Source organism: Gymnogyps californianus, chromosome 16, assembly GCF_018139145.2.
Source record: "Gymnogyps californianus isolate 813 chromosome 16, ASM1813914v2, whole genome shotgun sequence".
NCBI lineage: Eukaryota > Metazoa > Chordata > Aves > Accipitriformes > Cathartidae > Gymnogyps > Gymnogyps californianus.
The window spans coordinates 11,248,183-11,272,414 of record NC_059486.1 but is presented as its reverse complement, the minus strand read 5'-3'; the positions used below and the strand labels follow the sequence as shown (position 1 = coordinate 11,272,414).

At 36.5% G+C, this 24,232-nt stretch overlaps 1 protein-coding gene across 2 annotated transcripts in view; it reads left to right on the top strand.

Moving 5' to 3' along the window:
• The window catches only part of GLT1D1 (glycosyltransferase 1 domain containing 1), a 55,691-nt gene that overhangs the window by 14,676 nt on the left and 16,783 nt on the right, over positions 1-24,232 (top strand). The window contains exons 4-8 of one of the 2 annotated variants that reach the window (XM_050906708.1): positions 1,502-1,553; positions 6,469-6,505; positions 7,691-7,747; positions 17,150-17,245; positions 18,328-18,377. In XM_050906708.1, coding sequence (XP_050762665.1) covers positions 1,502-1,553; positions 6,469-6,505; positions 7,691-7,747; positions 17,150-17,245; positions 18,328-18,377 — 292 coding nt within the window. The remainder of the gene's footprint in view (positions 1-1,501; positions 1,554-6,468; positions 6,506-7,690; positions 7,748-17,149; positions 17,246-18,327; positions 18,378-24,232) is intronic. The other variant, XM_050906710.1, reaches the window with a different exon arrangement.

Below are 24,232 nucleotides of genomic sequence, written 5' to 3'. Positions count from 1 at the left end.
TTCCACAGGAGTGATAGTCTTCAGAAAGGTTCCGTTTAAGAACAGTCAAAGCATGTGTTTATATTTCATCACAACTTAAAAGCTACATTAAAGCCCAGCATGTTCTTAAGATCTCTTCTGAACAGGGATTCTTTATTAACTCTGACTCCATAAAAATATCTCATATGACTTCTTGGTATTACACCAAGCTCCCAATAAGAATAACTTGTTTATCTAGTATGTTTAGAAATCAAACTTCTGTGGCTGAAGTCTTTCTGTAATGAGACACCCCGAAATGAAAACTGTTCATATCAATGCTGCTTTTAAATGGTCTCTGACATAGCTCTTCTGTTATGTGGAATGATAGTGTACTACATACATTTCTCAAAGGCACATAAGTAGAAGTGCAGATGAGCCATTATAAACAGCCATAAGGGAAAAAGTAGAAGTAAGCTTGGGAATAGAATTCTCCCTCCCAGATGAGAACCCTAGCCATTAAGATACTCAAGTACACTTTTGTTTGCTTGTTCTTTGGCGTTGTGATTTATATACATTACAGAGGAGGAGTAGATGGTGTTCATATACTATTCTACAGTTCATTCATTTAAACACCCTTCTCATAACAAAGAAAAGTCTTAACAAGAGAACAGTCAAAATGCCTTTCTATCATTATGTCTGGCTAGTGTAACGGTCTGTTTGCCTGGAACGATGACTCCGGTAAATCTCATTTCTGGGCACCCAATTCTTCCCTATTTATTACAAAGGAATATTAGGTGTCTAACTCAGCACTGCAAATTTCATCTCCACTGCAGATGCCTAACATTGAGAGCTACAGAGCTGAGTGTCCCAAGTCTGTGAGATTCCAGAGCTGAAGCCCAGTCACTGGATCATCTTTCTTCTTTTTTAGTTTATTTAATTCTGATCTTTTTCCTGAAGAATAACATTTTGGTCTCTCAGATGTTTGTTTCTCATTGGCAGCTTTGACTACTTAGAAATAAGGAGAGAACATTGGGGAAAGGTTCAAAAAAATCCATCTGCTCATTTGAATTAAACTCAGTTGCAATGAGTTGCAAATAGTGGGACTGGGTATTGTCAAATAACAATAGTATGAAACCAACTGGACTTAAGATCCCTTCTTACCTAGCCTTCTGGTTGTGAAGAGGGCTATTGCAACTTGCAATGACGTAGAAACAGGAAAAGCTGACTCACTACTGCAGCTGTATATATTAATCTAGATAAACTGGGGGGTGTTCCCATTATTTGGGTTTTCTCTTACTTTAGGAAATCCTCACTTTGACTCCCCAAGAGCTCTAAGTTGTAAAGCCTGAAGAGATACCATTTGTTTTACCAATATTTTCTGGTAAAACAAATAGAAAGCCTGCTTTCTGTCTTTCCATCTATAATCATTTTTATAAGTCTCTGCTCTTTGTTCTTATAAAGATTTTTTTCTGAAGTACTTTTCTGTTTTTATATTTAAACACTTTAAGCAGATGATCCCAACTGTTTTTGTCCATTTAACTAGGTTTGCAGTGGCTTTCACGATGAAAATGAAGGAACTGGCAGCAGCAGAGTGGGTATGTTTACATGATGATGGTGATGCTTATAGTATTATCAACTATGCATTCTCCTAAAATGTTTTCTAAATAATGCAGAGAATTATAATAATCATCATATTCTCTATTCCTGTTTTTCCTTTCAGACAAAGCATTTCATATTTATGTATTTCGACAGGTCAAATAGATCTGGCATTTAAAAGCTGTTTAGTATTTGAAAAGAGTATACAGCAGTTTAGGAAGTGCTTCTCTGTAACATTTAAAACTAATCATTGCTGTTGTTATCGAGTCTCTCCTGATGCCATATGCATATATTGTTTCTTCTTTCATCATTTAATAAACTTTATGTTGCCCAAATTCCACTGAACAGCTGTACTTACAATAAAGAATTTGGAAGAATAATTTGAAAATACTTGTTTTGTCAACACTGGAAATAGAATGAACTTCTTAAGGTGAACTGCAGAACTAAAATTGAAGTTACGCTAAGCCCAGCAATATGTGATATACAGCCCTGTTGACCAGGCCTTGAGGGATATGTAGCACATAAATAGCACTTAACTTTATCAAAACTTATCTCTCCTTCTGAAAATAAAACGAAACACACTGTGCTGAATGGTATACGGAAAAACACTGAATAAAATTATTTGCATCCAAAAGTATAGTGATTAAATACATTTGGCAATGTATTTTAAGGAGATTATTTAGCCAGCAAAGAACTGGCAGTAACAATGGTTGGTTCTCTTTCTCTTAATTTAGTAGGTACCATTGTATTCGCTGTATTGCAAGTCTACTTCAGACAATCAGTGCGATTATTTTTAGTATCTGATGCTCCTGTTTGAAAATAGACTGGGTCAACATTTTCACCCTTATGTGGTTGAGTTGATGGCAGGCTGCCAGCGGAGAAAATTGAGACAAATCCTTGAAGTAGTCCTCAATCCTGGTTTCTGAAGAGCGGAGTGAGAAAGACAATGAAGAGCTGCCGGTCATTTGAGTATAAGGAGTGCTTTTGGATAGTGGCAAGCTGCACTGGTAACCTGTGAAAAACTCCACACCAGGCAGCAGAGCTTGCTGATCCAGCTTGATGGCCCAGCTGATTTTCTGTGCAAGGTTAGCTTTCCAATTTACTTGTTGGCTAAAGGCTTGTACTGGATTACAGAGAGCTTCACTGAGCACCAGCTCCAGTGAAGAGTAAGCAGTAACTATTTGGCGGACAGTAAGGGGCAACATACTGGGATAAAAAGACCAAGGCAGGACCACCCTCTTCCAGCTGCAGTGAGCTGTTAGATCTACTCACCTCATCTTGTGAAACATCAGCTGAAGTTGAACAATAAATGCAAGAAGTAGAAACTTGGTTTCTACAACTGCTTGGTATCTCTTCAGTTCTAATTTGCATCATAATAGGATCATTAATACACCCTTACCTAAAAAAATCACTTAGAGGTGGAGCTTGCACAACAGAACAATTTAATAATCAATACTTTGTTTCAGCATGAATTGACTTTTTATTTTATCTATTTGCATTAAAAGTATACATGAGCAGACATAGGATCTGGTATTTACATGACAAATATAACTTGGTTTTAATAGTTACTACAATGGACGTCATGATGGGTAAACGTGAAAGGGCACGGCTTCTGTCATAGATCTTATGCAAGAAAAAGACAAAAGTAACAGAGTATAAGGAGGAGAAACAAACTTGAACTTTGAAATCCTTTTGAAATCAGCACCTCAAATGTTTTTTAAGTACTTTGATTGATTTTACCTAAACATCTTTGTGCTGCGGGCCTGTGAGACTCACTCAGTGTTTTGGAGAAGGTCTGTGGCAGACAGGGAATTGGAGGCAAGTATGTCAAGTCCTAAACTGAAGTACCACCTGCTGACCTGTGTCTTAAATGCTGGGGTTTTGAGGTCTTTTTCCAGCCGTAGCTTCATATAAAGAGTGAAAGCAGATGCGACACGTTTACTTTCAAACAGTGAAGAATATGAATACATCTTTCCATACCTGGGTCACAGAATATTAACACTTTTTACATATTAGCTCACACTAATGTGAACTGCATTATTCCTCTAATGTGTGCTTTATTAGTTAGACAGTCAATTAAGAATTTAAATTACGAACATCTAAGCAATTGCACTGTGCTCAAGGGCTGTATCTTCCAACAAATTCTTTTCTATTATATTGGATAGATTATCTTTAATTATGAAGTACATAATACAGCATTTGTAATAATCTGTATTCCAAGTGAGTTTGAAATACTGTAAAAGATCTTGTGCTTACGGTCAGTGTTTTATTTCAGTAGTGTAAAACCGGTGCATAAGAATTACCTAAGCCAGTTTTATTAGCATTCAATTTCATTTTTCCATTCTCCTCAAGACCATTTAAAATAAAGAACGTAACAGAAAATTGATCTATAAAGTGTGAATACATCTGTATGCCCTGTTACACAGTATTCCTGATATTTTCTTCTTGATGATCCAAGGCCTGGCAAGATTATATTTACTCACCGTAAGCCATTAAAGGTCCAGCAGAGCATGAAACCAGATGCTTAACTTAAGCTTATTTTTGAAACTTAGTGGTTTTAGGGAACTAAAAGCCTGTCTTCACCCACCAGAGTTTGAGGCAGAATGATGCAGTATGTCAGCTATGGAGGCAAGGCTGGCTTAAGCTGCCCTCTGCCCCAGCTGCTTTTTTCCACCTTCTGTTTTGCTGCACTGTGTCCTAGCGCTGAATTTCAGCTATCCCACTTGTCCTGCAAATTTAAATTCTGAAGTTGGCCTCCAACTTGCAATGCTGTCTCCATTGTTTGCAAGGCTTTTTTTAGGATTGGAAGACCCAATATAGTTTAAAATGCTACTTATTCATAGGTAAGAGAAGGACCGAGAAATGTTAAGTAATAAAATAACCTGTTAAACCATTTTTTCTTATTCTTAAATGCTTTGAACACAGAAGTTCATATAGCTTTTGAAAGATAAAGTCCATAGAATATCCTTAGTCTTCCACTGTAAACAGTGTTATTTCCCCCCCACTTCATTTATGTGTGGATTTGCTGCTTGTTCATGTAGTTTTGTGACTTAGTTAATTCACTCTGATTCTCAGAAACTGCCTCCTTCCCATATGTGAACTGCTTGTTGATGACTATTCACTTTTTTAATGACCTCTTTTCTGTCCATTTCTTTTCCCAGTTCATTTTTAATAACTAAAATAGACTATTATGACTGGGCAGTGGACTGGAGGGGCAGTCACATAGGAGTGATAGGGGAAAAACAAAATGTTTGCAAGTGAAAAAAATAAAAAATTGCTTCCTTGGCTTCTTATTTCCTGAGCTGACTGGTTCAGGAATTGGTTGCTTAACAGTTTGTTTCTGCATTAATTCTTGTTCTCCTAATACAAGTTCTCTTCCTGCCTTCAAGTCATTATCCTGCAGGTGCGATTTCACAAGCTGCTAAGGATGGGGTGGGGGTGGGAGAGGAGAAGGGAAGACTAACGTGCAGCTTGACATGATGCAATGGTATACGTGATGCTCTGCCTTGGTTAACTCCAGCTACGTTATTCCAACAACTTTCCATGTTAAGAGGCAAGTCTACATAGCAATATTTAGCTTGAAGAGTTCAGCAATGTGTCAGCAGTGTATCCCACCGTTCAAAAGTGGAATGGTTAGAGGGGCAACCTAGTAGTCCTTTTTCCATCTGCACTTTAGAAAGAGCCATGGCAGGCAAATAGCCAATGGCTCAGAGAGTCGCAGCCTGCTAGAACTGTGCCTCTCTACATAATGAAATTGGCACTGAAGAGGAGGCATGATTTAGTCTCAAGATAGCAAAGACTGGTGCTCTAAAGAAGGTTGTTCCTGGACGCTGTGATGCTAAATTAAGCAATAGTGTTAGTTGAAATTAATGAAAGAATATAATTTCAAACTGAAACATTCAAGGTTATGTTGAGCAAATCTATTGGCGATTACACCAGTTGAGTAATACCCTCCTTAGCTTACTCCTTTACAGGCATTGCAACCAGTGCTTTTAGAACAACTAGGAATTGTCTGAACACAAAGCTTTGCACAAATACTTCGAGCTCAAAAAACTCTGCTTGTTTGCTGGGGAGTGGTGGTGTTGGTTTTTTGGGTTTTGGTTTTTTTTTTCTGTGTGGAAAGATCCCAAGAATATTTCAATGTTTTTGTGAAAAAAATGTATTCCACAAATTCATGATTGGAGTTATAGAAAGATATTGAAATAGGAACTTGCTTGTTTAATCACCTAAATTAAATAACTAGCATAGTAGCACTTCAGGAGTAACTTTGGAAGTGTAGTAATTACCTCTTTAACTATAGCTATTTAAAAATAATTTCTTAAGCAATTTTTATTTGGCAGTATTCTGCAGTAACTACTACTGGCCAGTTTTCCTGTATAGACAAGTCAACATATATTTGACAGCAATTTTTGAAAAGGTTAGAGGTAAATGGGGTTTCTTTCATGCCTGATGTGTTTAAAAATTCTATTATGGATAAATGTAGACTGTGGTTTCGAAACCAGCTATAATTTTTCTTTCAAGACTAACATTTTTTGGGAACTAGAGCTGTTCTGTAGTTGAAAATATTTCTATTCTAGGAAAATATTTTAATTTTCTATACAATAAGCAAGTTAATGATTATGAGAAAGGATACAGAGAAACTAAAAAATATGGTTGTACTAACTTGGTAATTGTGTTAATTGCAAAATTGATTCATTGATACTGTAAATGTTCATAGTAAATGTAATTTACATTGCTGGCTTGGCTTTTGGTATTACTTAAATGTATATTTCTAATAGTATGTTTTGATTTTTAATAGCCGAAAGAAGATCACACTGATGCACATTTTGTTATACTAGTTTGGTTTTTTTGAAGATTGAACAGATCTTTTATGGTGAACTATGAAAGTTACTTTTCTTCTCCTTCTCTTTAAAGCCAGATGCTAGGAAGAAAATATATGTCCAAACTCAAGGTGAGAGTTTTGAAATATTGACTAAGGCATTCAGTTTATTTGAATCATGTGTTTAGTACCTGTATGTTTATGTATCTGCCTTCTTTGCCCCAGAAATATTTTGCTGAAATGGGTATAGGATTTGAGGTCCTGGCTCCACTGAAGTTGAGCTTTTTCCCATTGACATTAAATGAGGCAGTACTTCAGTCTCTTAGCCTAAATTTTCAACTAATTTGGTGCTTTTAAAAAAAGTTCTCCCAGATGCCTTACAGTAGGAAGCTGAAAGGTAAGGTAACACCTAAGGTGACACCGAGCTTTCTCCAAAGCATATGGAAGTTTTGATGCTGAATGATTATTCTCTGAAACTCCAAATTCCTTTAAACGCGTTGAGTTCCCAGCATAATGACACCCAACAAGTATCTAATCCAAAGTGTATTACTTAAGTGAGTAGTCTAGGCAACACTCAACTCAGCATTTTAGATGTGATTACTTAAGCTACAGCTCCTGATTTTATTTATCTAAAAGTAACTGTCTACAGATTCTAGAACTTATTCCATTTTGTATATTTCACTTTCAAAGAAAATAAAATTATTTTCAAAACAGCTATGTTGAAATAACACATTGTGAGGTCTATTTAGCCCATATTTAGTCTATATTTAAGCCCGTTGTGAGGTAATAGTTAATTAAGAGATTAAATAAATTAATAAAATAGTTTCATTAGTAAAATAATTAATCTCTAACATGAGGCAAAACAAATACATTAATATTCAGTTTAGATTAATATTTAATTTTGATATAAATTTAATCTACTTTCTTTGCTTTATGTTAAGGATTTGGGTGTCAGCTGACCTGTATCTGTTTTGGAATAATATACTCCCTCAGATGATATTATCTCGTATGTAGATTTTAAAAGGCCAAATTTAGCATGGTGTAAGTGAGCTTAATTCTCTGGGTTGCTAAAGAAGTTCATACGCTGTGTGATTGTGCAAAATTTTCAATTGAATTTCAATCTGATGACTATGGAAGGATTGTGCAGACAACCTGACATTGTTGGGATGAGAAAAGCTTGAGATGGGAACAGCTGTGTATGGAATTCAGTGTACTTGACAGAAATACTGTTTTCTTAGGGCAAGACTTCCAAGAACCATAGTTCAGCCATCCAGGGTCCAATCAAACATGTTGTGTTTCTCTTTTTTTTCAACACAGGAATTAAGACTACACCCAGTGAAACATTTGACTGGTACAGATTTCTACAAAATGCAGGTAAAACTCTTTTTTTTTTCTGGATTCACTATGTTTATTCTCAGTAGATACCAATGATGAAAGAAGTTTAGAATGTGAAGGTTAACTGATTATGTAATAAGATGACTTAATGTTATGAAAAATGAAAAACTCTAATATTAGATTCAGGCAGAATATCGATCAGATGAGTCTGGATAGTAAAATACCCAGACTGCCTCCAGATTTCTGGTCTGCCCAGGGCTGAATTGCACCAAAAGATAAAATGGTCATGACATACGGGTCAGTGTCCCTTAGAAGGTAAGTTAGACCAAAGCACTAATACCTGAGCATGCTGTGCTTTACAGCTGTGTGATAGAAACTGTAGATGTCTTTTGTAGAAGAGCAGGTGAGGTGAAGAAGTGGCGAAGAGGGGAAATATGTGTTGATGTTTTATTATTTGGTCTTGATCTAGAGCCTGTCTCCGTTTTCACCGAAGTAATGGCATGTAAGGCAGATGACCTAATTTAAAGTCACCTGATCTTGGCAATGCTTTAATTGCTCCAGCTGCCTTTCCCCAAAGAAGAATTTGTAGGCATTTTACTGTGGTAAAAATATTTCAAGATTATATTCATCACTCTGATCTCTGATAGTACAGCTGTTCCCTCGGTTACAAATGCATCCTCACTAGTCAATTGCTTTATCACATCAGTAAATATGTGCCGTTACTCAAAACTGGTGTCCAATTTACAATTGAGCATTGTGAGGTTGTTTTGTTCTCAGTAAATCACGGCACACAAGCACAGCGCCACTAAGATTAATAATTTTCTGAAGTGAAATGATTTGTCACTTGCTAGCACAGCCTTAGTGTTGATTGGCTCTCATGTCCAATCATGTTATGATTAAAAGAGCAGTCAACAGATTGAGGAGGGGGAAGCCCCCCCCTAAAGTGCATTTTATCTAATATATTAGAGACAGTTTTTTTGCCTAATGTATACTAATGCAAAAGTGCAAAATAATTCATATTGTACATGAAAAGCAAACTAAAATGTGGCTCTGACATCTGTGCCTGTTAAATAATAACTTGAAAACTGGCATCAGATTATTCAGTATTGTTTTTTATGGCTGTTTCATCTCATTTATCTTATCAGTCTTGTCTCTATGTCCATCTCTGGTGGCAGCCTACAATTTCCACTTCTTTTAATATGGCACACGGAGGCAGGTTTTTTGGCTGTACCTTTGCGCTTACCACAGACTAATTAGGAGTTCCCACTGAATTGCTTTTCTGGGGATTTGCAGTTTCAAAGTGTTTAAAATTCTACTAAACTTGGAGCAATCAGTAGAAAACTATCAAAAATAGAAGGCAATTTTGCTCAGAAGAATACGATTTTGATAGTGTAGGCTTGCACAATGAAGTGCACTTGAAAAGATCCCTAGCTTTTATGCAGATAAAGCTGTGCAATCTCGTTCACCTCATGGCAGTTATGATTTTTTTTTTAAAACTTTTTTCATGAAGTTCTATTCCATATCTAAAGGCATTTAATGATTGTTGTGGGAAATATTTGTCCAGATAACTCTTACCTGTATCTTTAGCAGTATCCTTGAACATTTGTCAAATTCAGGATTCCCAGAACTGAATGTAAAGAAACAGCACATGCCCTACAATGCAAATTGTAATACATTTGAGGCATCAGTGTTAAACATCCTTGGCGATCAGGCCATACATTGTCAAGTTATTCTTTAAAATGAAATTAGCTCTTCAAAATATTTCAAGACTTTTTTTCAGAGAACAGACTTCTTATGAATATTCTTTGTACTGATTTTTTTTCAGTCATAGAAAAGCCTTAACATTTGACTCATGTTAAATATAACACCAGTACATAAATAGTCTCTTTAAATGTAGTAATGTACATTTGTAATGGCTTCAAAAAGAATTTAATGGTAGATTTAAGTGAGTGGCAGAATGCATCAAATACATTTTACTGTGGGATACTTCCCCCCAGTCATGGAATTAGTATTTTTTTCATAGTCTCAGCAGCAGACTTCAGAGTTGCAGAGGTGGTGTTTGTGTAGTGTTAGTGTGCTAGCTCCTAGCTGCAGTATTTTCGGTGGCTGGCTGTTAAAACATTTATTGGCGAAATCTACAAAAAAAGACCTTTTAAAGTTAATTTGCATTCTGGTTACAGTGAGCTTCACAGAGTTCGTCTTATGCGGATGAGGGACTGTAAGCAACAGTAGTCAAACCAAAAAGCTGAACTAAGTGCAGATTTCAACACAGACTTCAAGAAGATGATGTTTTCAGTATCTTTAGTAACTCAGACTATTTAGGGAAGTGTTACAGCCTGTGTCAATCTGGAGGTCAGAGCAGATGATCAAGATGTTTTTCTCTGACCTTATAATACAGGAATCTATATACAGCATAATCAGGTTTCTTAGCAATTTTAGATGCCTATCTATAGACTTGAGAGAGACAATGGAAGTTCAGGCTTTTGCTGTAAATTGATTGACAGAAAATGACAAGACAGTCTAAGTAAATGTGAAAACTGAGACTGATCTTCTCTAACAACTTAGCTCAAGCTACTTAAGATCACAAATGGGCTTGAAGTCATCATACCATGATGAAAGGCTCCTTTTGATTTCAGTGGAATGTGGCTGAAGCTTGTAAGATGTAAACCCTAAAAAACACTTAGACATCATGTGATTAGAAGATGTAGATAACTAACAAAGTCTATACTAATGAACTGAGAAAGCTCGTTTACCCAACAGATAAGACTGAAAACTGGTTTCCTGGAAGGTGACATAGAATCATAGGGTCAGATACTTACTGCACTATCAAATAAAATACGCAATATACTTTTGTAGTTTGCTTTTTCTACTCTCAGATAATTTCTGCTTTGTAGCACGGCTATTTTCAGAGCTTGAAAAGTTTACATAACCTGTCATGACACAGACAGGGTTTTGCAGAGGCATTATATTTTCCTAAAACTATACTGGAAAAAAAGACCCACATAAGAAAAATTAAATAGCAAAAGTTTGTGCAGATATATAGCTGACCATAGAAATAATGATATGATAGCAGCAGTAAACTGTGTTCCCCAACAGATCTGAAAGCATAGAACTTTTTTGTTGTCTCATCTGTTAGAAATAATGAGAAAGAGGGGAATAAAGGATTGCTGGAGAATTTTGCAGTCTAATTTTTCTGGATTAGTAGCCTGCCCCTGGAAGTTAACAGGTTCATTTAACTTCTGTTGTCTTCACAAACATATCAGCAACTCTAGCAATTATTCACTACTGAATGTGAATAGCAGTATAAACACTTTGGATATAGTTATTACCTGCACTTCCGCTTAATTTCTAAGAAACAAATTGCTTTGTAAAATAGAAGCTCAACTTCATAAAACATTAATAAATGTTTGAGGTCTGCAGGTGGTTAAGTATGTTGCTGAAATAAGACCTAATTGGGCTAATAAGTGCTGAAGTTCTGTGTCATCAGTGACTTCAATTAAAGAAACTTCAGAGTCAGTATAAAGTAAGATAGCATGTTGAAGCTGTACTGCAGTAGGACACCGCCATGTCAAACAAGCTGGAAAACTTGGCTGGTCTGAGCAGCTTGTTTTTAATAGTTGACTTGTGAAAGAGTAACAAAATCAAACTCTCGGTGCCAAGAGACTAAAAGAGCTAATGTATGGTATTTCTGCTTTATGGAGGGAGACGAACATAAAGAATAACTACAAATTGAAAGATTCAGAGTCTCAAAAATACGTGCCAGAGTTGGACAAATTTATCTATGTTTCAAACTCAAGAAAATAAAATTACCATGTTAGAGACTGAAATCTCAGCAATAAACCTATGGATTTCCTTTTCTAGGAGATCAGTTAGTGCTTTCAGATGCATAAGAGATGGATAGATGAACAGTTTTCAAGAGGAGTAAAAGACCTGCTGTGGTTCAAAGTGAAAAGAAAGGAAAATGAGGAAGGTTATTCACCCTCACCATCTCGTCATGGCTTAGATTTTGTTTCTGAACAAATACAAAAATGGATGACTAAGCCAAAATAATGTGGACTTGGTATTGTTCTCTAAAGGTCCATAGAACACAACAGTGAACTTGAAATCAGGGGTTGGAAAATTAGTCTTAAAAACTTTGATCATCCTTGACCTAATATTAATAAGAAATATTTTGACTGCAGACGGTTTTTTTATGTTACTGGGCAATCTTTGTATCCTAAATTATAACCTGTAAGTCCAATATTGATATACTTGATAAAATATACTTAACCTCTAGTACAAATTGGATTTTAAGCTGTAAAGGAAAGAACACATTTTAAGAACTTTGGCTTTGTGAGGTTGTTGGTTCAGGTCCAAAATAATAACTTTGAATGAAAAATCACATTGTTCCTTTTTATATTTTTCTCCTCTCTAGAGATTTCAAAAACACCCTACAAAAGCACAGTAAAGATTTTTAAATAAGAAAAATATTTTTATTTTCTTGATTTGAGGAAGTGGTGAGAAAATTGCTCACTTAAGATGTTCTCAAACTGCTTCTTTACCTCTCAGTAAGCTAATGCTTGATATTACTCATTCACTGAGAGGCCTGCAGCTTTTCAGTAAGATTAAAGATTTGCAGTAATATATTTATGTTTACTGTATATCTATGATTACTACATTTTTTTTCCTGATAGTACCTAGAGGGATGGAGTTAAATGAATCTGCTCTTTCAAAATCTGTTTAGATAACACTTCTACTTATTCTTGCCTTCCTTAGAAAAACAACGTCCTTACTAATGCTTCAGAAATGATTTAGGCTTTTGTGTTAGCTGTCTGTGTTCATGTTTTGCTATCCTGGCATCTAAATACAGATTTTTATAAAGGCTGAAGTGTAAACTATCATAGTGTGTCATAATAGCAAAATAGTTGATGTGATAAACAGTTACACAGTTTCAGACAAGGAACAAACTAGGAGCCAATGAAATCTTAAATAATAAACTGCTTATTTCCAGTGTTGCATTATGAAAATGTTTTCCTCTTTTAATATACTCCATTCTCTCATTCTGTCTTGCAACTGAAGACCTCAAAACAGTTTACCAAAAGTTAAACCCAGTGCCATTGCTTCATGTCAGGCAATTACAAACGTGCTTGCAGATGAATGGGTAAGTCTAGATGGACAAGTCTAGACTTGACAAACTTTCTCTAGGCCACACCATGACTCGGAATCACAGCCAGCAGGAGAACATGAATCCTGAGTATTAATCACATTTCATCTATTAGCCAATATATTTTGTGCCAGGTTCCAATGCTATCAACAAATACACTGGCACAGCAGTTGGATACCCTGTTGATCATGCAGTTCCACTCTGAAATTTTAAGTGCCAATGCTACATTGCTGTGTTTCAATTTTGAGCAGCATAATACCACCTCTGCTCCATCCTGAAAAAGGAGTTGTGTGGCTGTGGGAGTTCCATGTCAGTCTTAATCTTCCACTGTGTCTGTCTCATTTCAGCTCACCTGCAGTTCATTTGTTACCATCCCCGTGGTCCTGTGTGGCATATCAGGACAGCATACCATCAAGCTGATGAGAGGAATGAGTTTTCATAATCCTGTCAATCACTGTTCTTGTTTTGACCTCTCACATCTTGCTAAACAGGTGACCTGCTAAGCAGGCTCAAGACTGGCTGTGGCCAATGTGCGGCTGCTTTTACAGATAAAGCCAATGTAACAAGTCAGACTACAGCCATAGACAAACACTGACAATGCATGTTTAAAGGAATGTCTCTTACGGACATTAAACAATTATTTTTGACACTGAAGGAGACGTTGATTACAGTGGCAAGACTTGACTTGCGTTTAGTGTATAGTAGTTCTGAAGGACAGCTGGAAAACATGTACCATGCAGTCTTTTTTATTGCCAGTGATTATGTACAAATCTTTCCATTTTGTATTTTCTTTGTGAAGCAAACAGAAGGATGCATGAGCTAAGAGATAATGAAGCACAGCGTGCTGTTTCAAGTCTTTGCTTTTGTAACACTAACAGAAATGGGGAGAAACAGACACAAGCATTTTTTTGTTATTTGAGTGTTTGCCTGTCATTCAAACAAAATAGTGACACAGTGAATGTATCAAAAGAGCAAATCAGTTGATTGTGCCATATTGATGTATTTCCATTTTAGAACTGAATCACACGAGGCGGTAGTATCTTGTTACAGATTAAGTAGCCTATCTGGGAAAGGCAGAGTGATAGCAAAAATTCACATACTGCAAGTCTTGTTTAATCTCAAGGAGAAAGAAAAAATGTCTTCTTTCAAATACCAGTTTTCACCCAGCTGATGGCTATAGCTGGTAAAGGCAGCTATTGCAGTTATTCTCATAATATTTTCCCCTTTTCAGCATTCTTGTGAGGACAAAGCATACTAAAATGATTGCTTTCTTGTACAAAAGGCTACCTTTTTTTTTTTTTTCCACAGCAGGGGTGCTAGCAAGGCTTGAGAAAGCAACAGGTGGGAAAACACTGATGCAGGCATCATCTTGATGTGTGAATTTAACCATTTTCAGTGAATGAGCAGAAAGCTAACAAGATACACAAGTGCTGCTGAAGTTTGATTTTAAGTAGACAGAGAATGAGTAAACTCCCAGCACTAAACAGTGGCAGTGATGTTCTGGTAATGCAATCTTCTCAGGAATGTCTTTATATGCTTCTAAGTGGATTGAGAGGGAAAGTCTGCCTGTAAAAATGAATTAGGTGATGACTAAGATCTACAGCGTACAATAAAATAAAACTACAACTGATTCTCACTTCACTAAATTGAATGACAGAGGCAAATCCTTTTTTGACTAGCCCTTCTATGACAGTTTTTAGAAATGCCATGTAGGATCCAGTCTGTAGTCCAGTGTACCAAATATCTGCTATTTCAGAGAAAAGTGCATAAAATTTCATGATAGACAAGTAGGGCTTTGTAAAGTTGCATGAAGGGGATAGTCTGCAGTGAGAGTTCAAGGTTGTGAATGTCTTTTCAAAATAATAAAGGTCAAATAAGTGGGCTATTTTCATTAATAAGTATTATTTTAGGTAATTTCACTAGTGAAATAATTAGACTGTTATTGATGGGATTCTTGGGAGAAGTACCTTTAAATGCCACAGGAACTGAAGGCAAAATCCAAATTGTGAAGTACAATTACTGTCTGTGGGGCCAGTTTCCCGTTTCTCTTTCAAGTTAAGGTTTTCGTACAGGGAGCAGAATGGCAGTCAGGACTGCACAGCGTCAGTCTATTAGGGCTTTTCATCGTCAGAGCACTTTAAACCCCTATCTAATAAAATGAAAAGACTGAAAGCTATAAGATAGAAACAAAAAGATGTTAAGAGATAAAACGAAGCAGTTATTTCAAGCATAGTTAATGTTGATTAGGGTACTGTCACATCAAGAGTGCAATAATTCTATAGTCTCTACGTGAGAATAGGGAGTCCTGATTTCTCGCTACTGTCTGACTGAGCTTTCAGCACTAACTTTAAGTTTGTTCCAAAATAGCCAGAGCTGAACATCGATAGGTGGGAGTTCATAACTTAAAATTAATATTTGTGCCATATGGATAGTTAAAATGCAATCTGAATTTTGCTGATACTTTCTAGTGATTTGTTTTGTGTGAGTTTATGTCATGAATTGAAACCACTGCTGCATGTCTTAAAAACAAACAGTATTAATGGCCATTGCACCAGAAGAATGGCTTTTTCAATCCAAATGTTTGTGTATTATAAATTACAAATTATTTCTTGGTCCGATAACCAGTAAAATATTACTTACCGTCTCTGCTGCAGCCACTCTTGACAGCTCAAGCTGTTTAAGTTAAATGAAACAGACTCAATAATGAACTCTTTGACAAGGAGCATTTAAAAGTCCCTGAACTGGATTTTAATTTTAAAAGCAATAGCACTTGAGTATGTTGTGAATCACTACTCTTTTGATTCTCCCCCTCCCACAAAATAGAGGTTTGATGCAGAGCTCATATTCATCCAGTTCCTTGACATGAGGGGAGATCTTCCTGAAGTATTTCTTCCAGGGCCTGGAGCAGACCCGCAGTTATGTTATACAACACTGTGAGGAACCTTAAGCTGGTACCAAGTTTGGGCGATCTTAAATTACAAATTGCAGCGATTCAGTGGTGCCATATAAGCAGCTGAGTTGTTCCTGCAGCTGGTGGAGAGTGGAAGGGGAAGGGAGGAGGCGGCCTCAGAGAAGGCAGCTCTGCAGTGTTCAGCAACAGCAGGTGACGGTGCCACCGCAACTGTCCTGCTGCCTTCCTCTGCTCATCATAAATCCCACAGACAGGCATTCTGACCATGCAGCATAGCCCTCCTGGTAGCGACGTGACATAGCCCTGGTGTGGGACCCATGCATTAATGTCCCACAAACAGCTTGCTGCTGAAGAGCAGCAGTTTGATGCTCCTTGTTGAACTGCCTAGTGTTAGATAATACATGTCATCCATCCTTGCCATGAGCTCAATAAATAGGTGATCTGAAGGACAGCAAACTGATTTGTTCAGTACGGTAAATCAAACATGAACATTTCAACCCCTCTAGTGTTTATTAAATTATGTTGTTGTTACGTGTGTTCATTCAGCAATTTATGAATTATGTTGTTTTATCATAAACACATTTTACCAAAGTTCATCACATGGTGACCCTTCTCCAGAAGTATGTTCTGAATTAATTGTGCTGTCATAGAGCCAATGGCAACTGCAATATCATACATCAGATCTTCTTTTTCTAATATAGCCTACAAAATTATTTTTTATGGGTTGTTGCTATGTATTTGCAAGAGAGATTTTCAATGTTAAAAACTCCCATGTTGAGATTTTTTTTCCCAAATTATTTTTCATTTGTGTTTCTTAGCGATAAGGTTAAAGTAAATGCTTTGCAATAATTTCACTTCTAGTTAATTATTCTGTAGCAGTGGTGGCATTAGGGATAGATAACTATGGGACATTTACCTGATCTTTTATAACAAAAAGTGTCACATCAAGAGCTCTAATCCCTACAGCCATTGATTAACTAAACTTCACAATATCCTTGAAATAGGTGGCGAGTTATTATATGGATGCAAATTTATTCTTCTTATGGGTAGAAATATTGAGAAACACACTGATTTGTATAGTTGCTCAGTCAGTCAAAGCTGGATTCTGGTGTTCAAGAATACCGGCCACCGGCTTTTTCTCCAAAGCCTGCACATTCACTGCCTCTGGAAATAAACTCCTGTGCCCTATAAAATGATGTGCATGATTAAGTTCTCCACTGAGTTGATTTGAGGATTGATGCGAGAGCAAGAAACAGGGAACAATAATGAGAATTTTTTGGAATCCACGCTGTTACTGCTTTTACCACTGTATGTGCTCATTCATGAAACAATTTGGAGTGTTCAGCTTTTTTATCTACATTCAGACTTCTAAAATTATTTGTTACAGACATTCCTACAGATACAGGCAGTTTACATATGTTTCTTTTGATATGCGGACTTCGAAGAGTCAAAGACCCTCTGTATTTAGTAGATGTATTTTCAGGTAGGTACCTGCTATTTGAATACCCTTGTTTTGTCCCTGGATTAGATGCGTTTCTTTTGATGTTTATAAGTTTGGCATAAGCTGTTTTATTCATTGCAGAAAACTTCATAATATATTTACATTTAAAAAAAAAATGTTCATGTAACCGTTGATCTGTTCAACACATTATTTCTGTACTGCGTCTTTTCCAGCCTGCTGGGAGTAACAGAGCATTAAAATCAAAGCAGTATTTGATGATTTTACTTGCTGGGAAAACTGTTTTGCTGTTACATACAATATTAATGGAAGACAAAAGAAGAGTTCACCTACTTCAAAATAACTTTTTTATCTTACTGTCCTGTGGCTGTTACACTGATTTGCATGTGTGCTAATTAATATCATTGAAGTTACAAGCAAATTTTACCACCCATCGTTATGGCTCAAGACTGTGAACTAGGCTGAATTTTTCTCATAGACATGTAGGTGAATGTTTTGCCAAGTTCTCTTTGTGTCTGTAAAAGGTACAGGTATTCCAGGTTGGAAATTGAGCCTCCACTATTCAGCTTACTTTTATAAGCCTTTACCACCTTGTGACGCTTAGTAACAAATGTAGTTTATTAAAGTCAAGTAACTGGTTTTGTTCTATTCTGGTATTCAAAGAGCAACAGATTTCTCTTGTGCATATAACTGAGTATTAACTGTAATAGTTGCAGTTGCTTCTGCATGTTCCTTTACATAGGAAAAAATTCAAATAATTCTGTCTTGGTGGCCAGAGTCACTGCATTATATAGAACATTGTTCTCTTGAGATGATTCAAAATTAATATCTGGGCTTAGTTAAATAACCCTTGAATCATAAGAGATTGCATGAAGCAGAAATGCTAAATACTAACTTTCAGATATGCTAATCATTTGAATTCTGAGAAGTAATGTGAGGGCTGAGCGTGAAATCTGGTACACATTCAGTCTTTTAAGTAGTAATACAATATTTGCCTAATTCTGCTTTATTCATGCAGCTATTTACATTGATTTCAGAGAAAAATTAAAATAAATTAAAAAAAATAATTTTTATTAATAAAAAAAGATGTTCCTCTTCTGTTTTAGATTGGCACAGAAAGGATCCCAGTGTCCATCTGGGCATAATCGGACCTGCAGTAAGTTGTTGTAATTTTTATTTTATTTGTATGTTTATTCCTAAATACTTCTGTTTACTTGCATCTGAGATATCACAATAATTCTTTCCAAGCTGAACCTAAGTCAGAGGACTTCTAACTGTTACAGAGATAAGAAGATACAAACCTAGCAGTTGTAAAGGCTGTTCACAACAGGTCTAAACTGTGGAAGTGGAAGCGATTCCAGTGCTCGGACTTCCAAAGTTCAGAGTTCTGCTGTCAGCTAAAAGGCCTCCTCACTCGGCATGTGCTCAGCTTTTGCACTGCAAAAGGGAAGGCAGCTAAGAGGTTTTTTCTAAGAGAATATGCACTGGGTAGCCCAACTCTATTCAGTTAGGTTTTTATTAATGCAAACTGTTATCAATAGCACTAAAATAGTTTACAGCAGCTGTAGGTTTGTTTTATATGTACTGATTTTTTTTGTTTAGAAGGCTTGGGCTAGTTTTATAAAGGGCATTTGCAGCTGGATTACTAATAATTTTATGGCTAGCTCAAGCACATGACTTGATAATGCTATTTATCTATTATGGTCTCTTAGAACAAAACATTTAGTGTTTCATTTGACTACAGAAAGAACTTTTGAAGATAAAAAGTATCGAAATATTTGGATTCTAATATTGGCTTCTGTTTTTATACCTGTGGGTTAGTACAAAATTTTTTAAAGAATCAGTACTAAAAATGTGAACTCTTGCAAATAAAATATTAGAAATGCCTATTTCAATATGAATAATTTATAAATGAACTTATCAAGTATTTTGAAGGGCAACAGTTGCCATCTAGAAGAATTTTTTTAGCAGGTATTGTTAATGAGGATTGTTAATACTGTGAGGGTGATATCAGATGCTCATTATCCCTGTTCTTACATCTTTTGTTCGCGTGGAGGATTGCGTCTTTGTTCCATTCCATTTAGATTTTGATGCCATTTCTGGTAGTCTCAATTCGTACACAATTAACAGTTGTCAGCAGGTGCAAAATGATGTTAGGTTTCTGTCTGACACCAGACAGCAAGGACAGAGCTTCAGGTGACAAAATCGGTGACATCTCTTTCACATTTAGAATCTGAGTGCACTAAAGCCTGGGATACAGATATCTGAGAGGGAAGGTGGGGTTGACTAAAATGAATAAAACCAGACTTACATGTCCACACCTCAGATTAAGCTTAGAGTTGGTATCATTCCTTCCAAATGAATTATATGTATTTTAGTAAAAGTGCTGGCCAATATTAATGTGAGATTTCATTTTTTCCCTTTAAGTCATAAAGATCCTGTTTAACAAATTTGGAAGTTACAACTTCTAATTCTCTCTTTTCACAACAGGGTCAATCAGTTAAATGGCAGCTCTTCTGTGATTGCTAACTCTCTTTACATAAAACGTACAGTTGGGTTTCCGTCTCAAAATGTTGTCATGAGTTTCTCAGCAATGGTTTGCTTTACATAAAGCACCAGCTCCTGAAAGAGTTTGAAATCGAAACTATCACAGTCATTATTATGAAGTAACCTTCTAGTTGGGGAGAAAGGTTTGAAAATGTGGGCTTATGAAGCATGAAGACAAACAAGAGAAACTATTGAACCCTCCCAACTCCACCCCAGCATTTTTAAATCAAGTAGCGTGATTTTTGAGGAAGTAACAAGACTGAATTTCTCTGAAGAGGGAAGCGTGCACCACTTTAGCCAAGTCTGAGTCTGTTCTGAATGCTTAAAAGGGAGTAAAGGGTTGCATAAATTTTCTGCCAGTCCTTTCTTTTCTAATGGTCTCTTGGTGTTTGAGTATCCACCATTGTTTCCAGTTATTTCCACTTTGAGATCTGTCTGATTTCACCTGCAGAAACTGAGGCCTTTAGAAAGGAACCATCCATGAACATGTAAATGTTCGTATGATTTCTGTTAAGAAGTACAACACTGAAAAGTGCAAAACTACAAAATGCATGGTTGTTTTCAGAACCACGAGAGAAAGATTAATATTTCCCAAATCTCAGCCTAACCAATACCCTACCTAAATATTTGCTAGCACAGTATTTGCTGTGGGCCAGATCCTCAACAGTAGCAACTGCACTGTAAATTGGTGAGGGAGAGGGGGAAAGATGCCTCTGAGCCACTGACGTGCTTCTCCTAATTCTGTGCAAAATGAGGTTCATTCCCACAGCTTCCCACAGCCCTGCACAGGGACCAGGTGGAGCTGCAGGGAGACTGTCCTGCTTCTTCTGCTTCTAGTATGTTGCCTATGTCAAGGGAAGATACTTTACGCTAAACTAAGAAAACTAATTGCAGGACTTTTGAGGAAGAAATCAGTTGTGCTACATGTATATCCATAGCAGCAGAAGTCTTGAAAAGGCAGCCTGTAGCCTTAATCTAACCAGTGGAAGAGGTATGAGTAGGCAGCTGTGTCATATGAAACAAACTCTTACTGATGCTAAAAGGGTACTAAAAGCTTCACTGTTTCATCTGGGTAATGTGTTCATGTCCCTCTATAAGTCTCATCTCTGATTCATCTTCACATGAGCCTGAAAACTTGCAGGCAGTCTGTTTTATAAGAAAATAAATAGAATCTGAATGGGCAAATAAGAATTATTTTTCTATTTTCTCATTCAGTTTTGTTCTTTGTAAATTTTGGGACATAGGATTTTATTTTTAAAAGCTGTTTTTACGTTTTTATTTTATCTGCATTTTTTTCCATGCTAATACAGAAAATGATTTGGAAGTGAACTGGTGTGGAAGGCAAATCTAGAGCAGGTGTAATGAAGCTGTGCTTTAGAATCAAAAGATGCACTTGCTGCCTCCAGTGAGGATTTTAAACATTTTAGTCGTCTTTTTAAATTTGCTTCACTTTTTCATAAGCTAACATCTTTACAGTAAGCTACCAGAAATAACCCTGTGGCAGTGCATAGGCGGGATCAAGGACTGAACCTCCTTAAAACATTTAAAAACATATTTCTCCCATAGTGCTAAAATATTGCTAAAGGATGAAAATAAATCTCAGCTCTGTTGGTATTTAGCTGTACTTTTCTTATTAGTGTTACTTCTCAAGCCACAAAATCTTAAGAAAATCAGTGCCATTATCTCTGAAGCAAGTCATGTTTATTGTGAATATTAAAAAACCACACATTAAGATTATATTAATTAAGAATATAAAGAACAAAGGCCCACACACTATTTTCTGCTTTGCTTCCATAAGATTATAACCTTTTCCCTGCATTTGCTATGCATGATTGTCTTAAATGGTGCAATCTACGTAATGTTGCAGGATTGGGTCCTGTATAATGTAAAATTTTTAGCATTTATCTCTTCTTCCAGGTTTCCTTTTATTCATTTCTATAATGAAATTTGAAACAATAGCTGATTTTCAGCAGCTCTGTATTCCAAGAATAGAAGCTTATGAAACTTTAAAAAAGTTAAGGCCACAAAACTTGTGTTCAGCTGTTGCGTAACCTCTTGAAGCCCACTTTGTACTCTCTGCGTAATTCTTAGCCATTCTTGTAGACAGTTCAGAATATTGCTGTTTGTAATGATACTGTTTTCCATTGACAGCTATTTTTCCTCTGTCCAACTTCTTTCCCTGCCTATTGAGATAGTTTTAGTTGAATAACTGCCTCCACAGATGAGGAACCTATTGGGTCATGTAGCCCATCTCTTTATAATGGATGGCTGTTACCTACTGTATGTTTTCTGGGCTAGTTCTAAAATGAAACAGCTGTTGACACAACTAAACTAAGCAACTAGAGGAAGTCTAATAACCTGCTCCAGAATATTCTAGGGCACAATAATTAGGAAAATCAGATAGGAGACAAAGATACAATTTCAAATTCTTTAACCTGCTGAGGAATATGAAATTCTGCCAGCTACATCCTGAATAAGTGTCCTACTCACTGAGATATTTTTTAAAAGGTGAGAGCTACTGCTGCCATTAAGCTGACAACTCTTCTAACCCCTTGTTTGCTTGTTCTTCAAGAAAAACTCCCTGAAAATGAAACTTTTGTTAGAAATGGGGAAATGAGCTGTTCCAATATTTCTTAAAAAGATTATATGTTTTTCTTTTAGACCTGAAGTTTTGTTAATTTAGATCCTAGTTGCCAAATTGTTTCAGCTAAATTAAAACTGTATTTTTTGCAAGTTGTTAATTGTCCCAAATTGCAGTAGTAGAGCTACACATGAAGCCACAACACATTGAATTTCCTTAAGCATTTAGTATATGGAAAAGATGATGTAGAATGGCTGAGTTTAGTATGTTCGCAAGGATCTTCTATTTCTGGTGCATTTGCTGCAGGCAGATTGTGTTGCATTGCAGACAACAGTTGTGTTTTCAGTTGTAGGGGAAGCTTGGTCTTGCTGAGCCTATTCAGCAATCAATCAGATAAAGATTGTAATGTGGGGTCACCTGCTGCTGTGAATAAAGCTGATTCCTTTTACAGTGATGCTGTCAAAACCTCACAAACATGAGCAATTGAGCAAATTCTTCCTATCCGTATTGAATGTGCTTGCAGATACAGCTTTTCACTCTTTAGTACTCTGGGTGATATTCTGACAGAACTTTAAATGTACTAAGACCTGTTTTTCCCTACAGAGTCTAGAGGGCCACAGTAGTCCTAGCATTATAATGAAGATGTTTCTGGACCATTGCTTCTGTCTGAGTTAATTTTTATATGACAGCAAGTTAATATAGTGTGCTTATAGAAGATTTCCTAGATTTTGATCATGGTAGGCCCTCTGCTTAACAGGCACCTTCATCTTTGTGCAGCGTTTGATCTGTGACTTTCTGCACTGTCAAACATGTCTCAGATGTTTCTTTGCCTGTCAGCAGAGTAGAACTTCCTTAATAGCATATCTGGTCCTGTTAGGTGTGGTTTCTTGCTATGTGCCCACTCCCGTTTCCATGCGTCATCTTATCTCATCTGTTCTGATAGAAACTATTTGTACAGCGCAAGCTGCTTTCCTCTGATCTCTGCTAAATTGATGAAATTTGCATCTCTCTGAAGGCTCTTCCTCTGGATGGATGATTTTTTTAACAAAAGATGGTAGGTAACTGATGATAATATTTGCCTGCTACATTGATAGGTAACAAAATGTGGCAACAAACACTCTACCTGTAGAAGAACTGGATCACGGAGACATTTTAGATGGAAGTAATATTCTTTTCTTTTCAGTAGCTTTTTCTGAGACTGTGCTAAGTTCCTAGGCATCCTGCCATAGTCAGTTGGCTTTGGAAGCATTCACATCTTTTAAGTGCATTTCCAACTTACTGAACAGCTTATGTTGTATCTAATTTCTGTTATATTGAGCCTGTGGTTAGATAACTGTGCCCCCTCAAGTTCCTAAATGTAGCTCAGGGGGATCACTTCTCTAAGTCATTGCTACACCCATCCTGAAAGTAGTATTTTAACTGAATTCTCATATTCAGGCCAGGCTTCTTGGAATATCTACCAATAGAAGAATACAGTTTAAAGGATTATTCTATTTATGAGGCAGATGGCAATTTCTTGGCTTCCACAGAAGTAGATGGGATAGAAATTAGTATCTTACAAATTTTATGAGTCACCGGCTGTAGTTTTTATCATCCTTCTAAAGGTAGAAGAGCAAAAGACCATATCCCACTGCTCATTAAATCCCTTGCAAGTACTCCATTGATTTTAATGGAAACAGAGTATGGTTCCTTATGAGAGGAACTCAGCATCAAAATAGTACTTTGGGGAAAAAGCTGAAAATATATTTATATAGAAATAGCAATTATGAAGTTCAGTATGAAATATCCAAGGAACCTGTGAATTGACATACTGGTTTAGTGTATGGATCTGTATCGTACTCTGTCGCCAGGATCAGGTAGTGCTTCAGGAAAGGGCACTTGAT